This window comes from Pterocles gutturalis, unplaced genomic scaffold, assembly GCF_000699245.1.
Source record: "Pterocles gutturalis isolate BGI_N339 unplaced genomic scaffold, ASM69924v1 scaffold44588, whole genome shotgun sequence".
Taxonomy (NCBI): domain Eukaryota; kingdom Metazoa; phylum Chordata; class Aves; order Pterocliformes; family Pteroclidae; genus Pterocles; species Pterocles gutturalis.
The window spans coordinates 1215-10284 of NW_010127280.1; the positions used below are offsets into that span (position 1 = coordinate 1215).

The window sequence follows — 9070 nt, forward strand, 5'->3', positions numbered from 1 at the left end:
AATTATTCCTTCCAATGGCAAACATCCCAACAGCAGCAAAACTACTGAAATCCCGGACTTTGCAGTTCAAGTCCCAGTCAATACAGGTGACTCCACGTAACTTTTATTTTGTAATATTTTCCCCTGGTGCATTGCTAGAACTGAAGATATGGAGACATTTCAAAAGCAGTTCTTCAACAGGTAGTGAAACATGCCAGCTGTGGTATTGTGCACCAGAGGAGAACTAGCCCGAGAACTCCCTTGCCTTATAAAGGAAGAGGCATTGTTCTTAACTCTGAATCATCTCCGTGTGTTTTTGGCAGAGTGAAGATGGGTGAAGAGATTCTTGTGTGTGCAGTACAACTTGGAGAAAATTTCTGCCTCTATTTTGCAGGTAATTACAACCCACTACTGAAAGAGGCACAGTGTCTTCTTTCTGCATGATCTCACAATTCAGTCCTTTCCTTGGGCTGGCACCCCTGGTGTTGAGGAATCCTCTTACCTGAGCAATCCTCAAAGCAGTGACAATCCTCACTCGTTTAGAAGAATTATAGTTCTTAGATTATGGAGTCGGGCTTTTCACTGCAAAAAGAATCTGAGCTTGAGACAGCTGTCCCAGTGTGTTAACAAATCAGTATCATATTATTGCTGAACTCCTTAAGCATTTAGTAAGTTCCTCTGTTTGGATACTGATTAAAAACAATTTCTTTATCAGTCTGATTTCACCTAATTTTCCCATAAGCTTCAATTTGAAGTATTGTTAGCCAAGTATCAGAGCCAGTGAAATATTTGTTGCTTCATACAACACATTCCCATAAAGGACACTCAAAGGGTTGTAATACTGTGGGGTGGACTTGGAGTAAGTGGATAACTTACAATCTTATAGGATAAAGTTAGTGAGAAAACAGTCTCCTCTTCAGAAGCAGTTGGTAATGACTGATTCTTGTCCTTTTGCTCACTTAGAATAAAGTTGCTGATGAAAACAAACATTTGCATGCTATTGATTCCTTGGTTATAGGCTTAAACTGACTTGAGCTGCTCACCCCTAAGTAACCCTAAAACATTTTGCATGCCTCTTGGTTTGGTGGTAACTCCAGTTCTCAAATGACTGGTGGTTTCATTATTCTGTTGAATTTCTTATGCTCACAAATAAAAACACCCTCTGTAGCTAGAACAGTTCAGCTTGGTGAGTTACTGACACGGGGGAGCACAACTGGAAATGCGGAGGTGGCTGGCTGGCTGGCTTCCAATCTTGCAGAAGAAAACTGGGTAGAAAGTGGTTTCTTTTGTGGGGGCAGAGCTTAATGTTTTTTTCTTTCCTTTTTTCATTGCTCACTTGGAACCAAGATGACGATGATGGTAAGCTCTCAGCTCATCATTATTAACCTCTTTATCAATTTTACCTGAACTGACCTGCTCACGCTTACTAACCCACAAATGCTTTGTGTGCCTTAGAGAACAAGTTTTCAAACTGATAATGGCTACTGTAAAAAAAGAGAGCTACAGCTCACCTTCTCCTGAAGGTGATGTTGCTTTATTTCCTCCTAAGGTACAGGGTAGTGGCTCCCCTTACAGAAGGACCTTTTCATGCAGTCCTAATTGTTGGGCAAAATAGAAAACTGTTGCTTCCAAACTCTCATGAACAGATACAGCAGCTCCTCTCGCTCATACGCGCAGGCTGTTATATTCTGGGAAATCCTTCTATCTTGCCTGGGCTGCTACAAGCCAGAGGTGGAAAGAATGACCCAGCCTCCATCTGGTTTGAGATGATTGCCATTCTAAGAACTTCTTTCACCTGGTATCCTTAATGACAAGATTAAGCTTGTAGTGATCTGTTAACATCTGAGGAGACTCCAGCTATAATATTTGACCCTCTTTGCTTAATATTTCTACAGGGCTGGAATGCGATGCCTTTTGTAAGGAGAAAACACTCCCCCGAGTCCTTCGAAATGTAAACAGCCAGTTACTTGTGGTTCGACCCGATTTAAACATAGCAGCTTTTGAGGATGTGACCGATCAGGAGATGAAATCTGGTACACCATTTTTTCAAACACATACTATAACCATTGCACAGTTTCTTTAGTCTACATTATGAGACTGAGCATAAAGACTTAAAATTCATTTGTAAGAATAAAGCTAAACTAAGAGAGCGGAAATTTTGTGTCTTGTGGCATTGGTAACGGATTAGGTTCCTGGATTGGACTGAGGGATGTCCCATGCAAAAAAGAGCTGCTAAGATTTTGGGTTAGCTCTGATCACAAACTAAATTCTTAATCCCCCTTTTTGTGTATGTGTTGGATTACAAAAAATAATTTTTAGGTTTAAACAATGTATATTTAGCACTAAAAGCTCTTACTCTCTTCTAAGCCGTAGTTAACAAGGTACTTAGGATTTTGGCTTTGATTTTATTGGGGGGGCCCTCCAGACTTCATTCAGAACCATATTTGTCGAACATTCTACCCATACTAACTGGTGACTTTGCATGCTTTCTTGCAAATTCAAAATCTTGGTTACTGAATGATTGCAGAAAGTCAAATATGTGCTACTAGCAGTCATAAAAATTCAAGTCCTGGCTCTCCTGTCAGCGAGAGTATCCTGGGAAGACACCAGTTGCCAGTGGAGTGGTTCAATTGCTGCAGTGCTCTCCTGAGCAGACTATTAATCATAAACAATTTCTATTTAGGCGACGGAATGCACTTCAGCATCCACTGTTACAAAACTACCACACCTTCAGCAGGGATGCCTGTCGCATTCAGCGTCCGGGTAGAAGATAAAAGTTACTACATGTGTTGTGAGAAAGAATGTGGAAAAATGATAGTTCGATTTAGGGTAAGTATGTGCTTTCCATACCTTATGTATACATGAGGAGTAGGTGAAATTAAGAATTCCAATATGTGTGAGCAAAAACCAAACTGCTCAGGTCTTGTGCTGGGACTAACCCATTCCTTTTTTTCTTCCTCAGGAAGGAGAAGTTCCCGAACAAATTCCTGGTGAAAGTAATGTAATCTTTTTCAAAAAGACATTTACATCTTATAGCTCCAAAGCATTTAAGTTTGAATACTCATTAGAACAGGGAATGTTCTTGGCCTTTGAGAAAGAAGGCCACTTAAGAAAACTAATTCTCAAGAAACTGTCAAGAGAAGATGAAGTGGATGAAACCATGAAGATAAGTTTCTAACTTAAGTTGGAATGAAAGTCACAACCTATGGCATACTTCAACAGTCTTAAAATAATTTTGTCTTTTTATAAAATAAATCTTATTCTTAATCCGAGGCAAGCCAGTTTTATGTTTTTAGCTACCATAGGTCAGTATAAAAATTAGCATCTTATAAAGGAAAATAAATGAAATTCTTGGCAAAAAGAAGCAGAAAAACTTTTTCCAGTCAGACAGAAGAGATTTACACAATGAAGAAACGAGAATGTGTGTGCCTATGTGGCCCTGTATAGTTTGGCCCCTAAAATCTTCACTGCCTCTTAATCAAACAGCTTTAAGGACAATACATATTCATAAAAATAATGCAGAGTAACAGTGTGAACAGTAATGCAATAGTATGAACTAGTATTTGACTTTGATTTAAAAAAAAAAAAGCTATCTGCAGAGAAAACGTTTCAAGTAACACAAAAGTAGTAAAAATCATTCAGAAGCACACACACACAATTTCTGTAAATTCTTTATTGCATGGATTAAGAAAAAAGTATTCCCTTTTCTATGTCAACTCGCAGGGTCCAAAAAGTTACAGGGTGTGCCTTACATATTGTTCAGTTGTTGTGATGTCAAAAATAACAGTTCAGTTTTCCGCAAGTCAAGTTTGTTTTACAAAACAGGAAACCAAACAACAGCTGTTTTAGAAAAACACTCATTAAAGCTGCCATTACAAGGAAACTTGCCTTCAGCTATGTAAGTCTTTCACTGATGTAATTATTTCCTCCCAATTTACAGTGCAGCTTAAATGAACTCTCACCTGGACATTACCCGCTTTAAATCTACTTTTCTAACATTTTTACTGGTGTTGCAATAAATCAAAAAACAATGGATATTTATTTCTAAAAGACTAGCTCTGAACTTGCTGCATACTATGGACCCTTGGTTATTAATTTCTTTTGCATTAAACATGTTGGTAAAATATGAAGAAGCAGAGGCAGCAGTGAACAATCGCGTTTGTCAGGGACTCGGTCACACCTCAGAGGCTCCACAGCATGGCAACAGCCTTGCAGATACCAACATCGTAATAGTTAAAGTAGCAGAGGCCAGCGAAGGTAACGGCCGACAGTACATACAAACCAGTATTGGCCAGTTTAATGGGTGTATCTCCATGGACGTAGTCAGTTATAACCTGTCCAAGACCCCTATGGAATAAGAGGGAGGAAAAAGCTGAGATCAGGAAAGAGCGTTCCTCACTGAAACTCACCCTGTTTATGGGAACATCCTACTAAGATAATTCAAACACATCATTTTTTAAACCTGCTATCATCCACCTTTCCTTAAGAATACCCACTTCCCACTCAAGAAGAAGATGCATCTGTTTGAAAAAAGCAAACCAAAACAACATGCCACGTATTCTATTAAAAAATATACATATTGGCTCAGGGTTTTCTTAATGGTACTGAGGAAACAAGGTGTTGAGCACAGCTCTTTGAAACAGAAGCATCTGTAAAAGCTGCCTCCCCGAAACAGTGGGCAGCTTACCTGATTTCCAAGGACTGAAGAAAAGAAACCAAAGGAAATATCCTTCTTGCCTGAACAGCAAGGTGTGGCTCTGGGACTAGTCATGGTCTCAAATGCACATAAGATTCCAGAATGCATATTTAGATTAGAAAATAGTGGCAACCAAAAATTAGCATGCTTTGGTTTTTTCCAACATCTGTCAGACTGGACGTACAGTCTTGTCCACATTTAAACTATTCAACAACAGGAAGACAGAAGATGCTACTGAACTACTGTGGTAGATCTCTTCCAAAAAGTGCAATTGTATTTGCTTTCTGCAGCGACAGATGTCCACTTGGTAAAAAAGAAAACCATATTTAATGTAAAAATTTTCTTCCTAGGATTTTGCCTTGGTCTAGCCTGAAGCTGAAGGACCTGTGTCCCACAAATGAAGACACACTACTGACCTAGCAAGGTTCAAAGTCCTGCAGCTGATGCCACTGCAAGCGAACAGAGCTCGGTTTCACCTAGATGGGGCTCTAATACCATAAAGATGTCAAAAGTGAGAAAAGGGGTCCAAGGAACCCCCAAATACACAGAAGAGAAGCAGAAAGCAGAAGCAGTCTAAAAGGCCACTACTCTCGAACTATTACAGCTAGTTTTTACAACTGACAGTGGAATACGGTCAGGAGCGCAAGCAGCACTCACCCACACTTGGAGCCTTCCAAAGTGCAGATAAGTAAGGCACACCCGATGGGGGATTCACAGGCTGCCCCTCAGCTGTAGTGCTGATAAAGGATTTGCATAAGATCTTTTCTTTGCATGGCACAATAAGACTGGGCCATGCTAAGACTTCTCAGAAAAACTGGTGTGTGACTTTACAGCACACTACAAAGTCCTCATGGGAAAAGACCAGTGGCCCTGAAAACAAGGAAGGGAATTAGTGAGAAATAGCTGATGAGTGATAGTTGCACAATCTACCACAGATCACAACACAGCAGCTTAACTGGGCAGAGAAATCTTTATAACATGCCAGCAAAAACAGTACAAGACAAACATGGCCTCAGGTATCCTGAGCAAGTCTATTGATAATGTTTGGACTGATAACCACCTAAATATCTGAAGCACTATTTCAAACATATTTTAGGACAAGATTTCCTACGGAAAAACACAGCAGTTTCTGATCAGCTACTAGAGGGATTATCTGATCCGTTACAGTGATCAAATTAACTTTTATGGCAAGCAAATATCTTTTTTCTTTTAAAGATATTCTAGTACTGACTACCTACGAAAATGCAAGAGGAGAATTTTCATACATAGGAACACCTTTAGGTTTTTAAGACAATGTTGTGCAAAGTAAGAGTTTAATACTGGAGAAATTTTCCAGCTTAAGAAGAGAACAAAACAACCCACACAAATGCAGAAGGAATTCACTCTGATGAAAGTTACTGGCAGAGCTGCACACAAGCAACAAGACATTTTTCTCATGGAGGAAGTCCCCACACTGTTTATGGAAAAGGGGCTTCTAGTATAAACAATCCTGACAGTTTTGTTGAGAGACATTCACCAAATAATGAAATGTGCGTGCATTGACACAAAGTGCCATCTACAGAACCCATTTCAACACATCAACCTGCATCAACCTGTTCCATCGCCTGGAATTTCTCCATATGGTCGTGTACAGCACCAACACGCACAGACCAAAAAAGGGAAGAAATGCTCCAAAGGTAGGCAAGCTTAGTTTTGTGTGTTTTGTATTTGAAAAAGCTCTTCAAGGATAGCCACATTTCAGATGAATTCTGTACTAGATTTGAGGGCTTTGGGAAGAAGCTCCCAGCCACAGTGAGGAAAGTGCAAGAATCCCCGGTATACCTTTGTAAGGGCAAAACTGAGATTTAAGAAAACCTGGCATCCCAGAGTACCATGAAGTTGCCTATCTGCTGTATCTCCGTGAGAAGGAACTACAGACCAGCAGGCCAACTATGCAGCGGGATCCACTCCTAAATAGACTTGTCTAGCCTGCTCACATTAAAAATCACAGCGGAACTACACTCAAGAACATGAGCAAGCATCTACTTCCCAGGAATCAAGAAAATAATGATCAAGGTCTCAGCTTGAGTGGAACATTTGCTGTGAATTCATGATGCACAGTCTCATCACCACTGAGATGTACTAAAGCCAGCCCACAGCACAGAACCTTAGAAGAACAACTTGTCTTATACAGATCTGTCCAGTTGCTGTTCCTTCTGTTAATACAACATTGACCCTTCTACAAGATAAAAAAATACAAGATTCTACATAGCAAGTGACAAGAACATCCTTCTAAGGTAAAACACTCTGTACAAAAGGACTAGAGAATGTCTATGGATTCCGTAAGAGTAAGATGTATCCTGCTGTCTGACTGAGAGAACAGTGTGACAAAGGAAGACCAAGGGACAACTAGCCTTGTCAAAGACCATGACTGTCACAGAACTTGGAGAGTCTCGGACTTTATTTGCATCTCCTTCCAGGTGTTTTATACTAGATCAGGAAATAAGTCAGCAGACTTACTGCCATACACAGGTGTAAGACCTAAGGCTCAGAGCCATCCTGACTATCAGACTTAACTGTGAGGGACCTATTGTACTTACCAGTGGCCGTGGAGCGTGAGGGCAGCAGCCAGTGAATAGTCCACGGCTGGCCCTGGATACAGGTAGGCTGCAGGAAGGAGACCCAGCAAGAGGACACTGACAGCTCGCTCACCTGTCCAGTGCAAAGATGCAGCCTTGGAACTGCCTGTAAGGAGTAAACTTTTTCAGTGCAAAGTTCCCGTTTAAAGTGCTGTACCCTTAAAAACACATATCCCATCCTGATCAGCACCACACAATTACGTGTTTTCTCTGAGCCAATTACTAAACTTTCATCCAATCAAACCCTAGATGCTTTTGAATTACTGCTACAGAATAGATATCTATTTTACAATGTCTAAAAGGTTAAATACTCTCTTTGCTGCTACTAAGAAAGAGAAGCTTCTTTTACTACAGACGAATAGAAGCTCAACAGGTAAAGGCAAAACAAACATCAGTCAGCCCTACTTTCACAACCTGCGCTTCAGGACTAAGGTCTAAGTCAACCATCAAAGGAGAGAAATATCTCTGAAGGCAAAGCCTTTCTGTCTAGAAAATTTCCTGACTGCTACATACTATTTACTACTCCCACCTTTTAAAAAATGGCTTTGAGATCCAGACGGATACAACTACAGGTTCCACGGAATGGAACATGATGCTAACTCTGTGCACAGTTCTGCCCAGGAACCAATATTGCTATTTCAAACTGCAAATAGCAGATTAAACTTCTGGGAACATCACAGTGATATATGGCCTAGAAGTAGCCTGAAGGCCAAAGGATTTCAATCTTCCATTGAACCAGAATGTCAGCATCAGCCCAGGCTATAAAAAAATCAAGAATTGACTCGATAACATTATTTCATCTAAACCAAAATGCAAATGCTTTTCTTCATTTTTGCAAAGAGAAAGGAATTTAGAAAAGTGATAAGATTAAGAAAAGCAAAGGACCTGAAGTAAAACATGAAAGGGACCTAGACTAATAAGCTGTCCCTGTAGAACTCCACAGCCAAGAACGCTTCAGAGCACATGCATGAAGTCTGTTGTTAATATGAAATCCAGGATAGAAAGGAAGGAAACGGCTTAGCTTGTGTTTACGCCAATTTCTTTTACAAGTGTTTCATCATCCTTTCCACTTCTAAGTTGCACTGTAATGGCTACAAAACATCCTTAACCTCTGGTCACAACATTGCTCATATTTAATTACGCAACAGACAGACCAGAACTTGGTCTCCCTGTAGTTATCTTTCATCACCTCTGTGCAGTCTTAACACATGGATAGAGGAAAAAACAATTTAAGAAATACTCTCTGCCTGCAGATCAGACTTCTCAGATTAACCTCTGTGAATCAGAAACTCAAAGTTACAGTGTTCTCATATTATTACTGCTACTGAACCATAAGAAACATTAAACCTTCTGACTTCTTTTAAAACCTTTCAACCTTTTTTTCCACTCTGAAAAACTACCACCTTTGTTAACAAGCAGAGATTTATTTTTTTAACATTCATTTACTATCTCCTATTTCAAGATTTGCAGCATTCACAGGCTCGATTGCCAACACGGCAAACGTCAGTTTCAAATTCAAGCGGCGTAAAGTCGCGCACACCCGGGCAGAGGGCAAACCAAGAGCCGTGCTACCGACGGAAAACAGCCCTGCCGCGGGCGATGGGCACACACATTCGGGCAACACCTCGCCCAGGAAGAGCGACTGTGCCGTACATCCCTTTTTTTCTGCCCTCGCTTACTCCCACCTACCATTTCAAATCTCCCACCTGGCCCAAAAAAACCAGCAACCCTGCCCAGGCGAGGAGAAAGCGATTCGACGACGGGTGAATAACGGCCC

General features: G+C 40.6%; 2 protein-coding genes across 2 annotated transcripts; one reads left to right on the forward strand and one right to left on the reverse strand.

The window, feature by feature from the left end:
* Positions 1 to 302: 302 nt before the first annotated feature.
* IL18 (interleukin 18) lies at positions 303 to 3225 on the forward strand (the record flags this gene model as incomplete). The annotated part of the gene is made up of 5 exons (XM_010079227.1): positions 303 to 373; positions 1327 to 1338; positions 1875 to 2012; positions 2663 to 2808; positions 2942 to 3225. Coding segments are annotated over 5 exons (583 nt in total), but the record flags the coding sequence as incomplete, so codon positions are not given.
* A 935-nt stretch (positions 3226 to 4160) lies between these two features.
* On the reverse strand, positions 4161 to 7399 carry SDHD (succinate dehydrogenase complex, subunit D, integral membrane protein; the record flags this gene model as incomplete). The annotated part of the gene is made up of 2 exons (XM_010079228.1): positions 4161 to 4326; positions 7255 to 7399. Coding segments are annotated over 2 exons (311 nt in total), but the record flags the coding sequence as incomplete, so codon positions are not given.
* Between the last annotated feature and the right edge of the window lie 1671 nt (positions 7400 to 9070).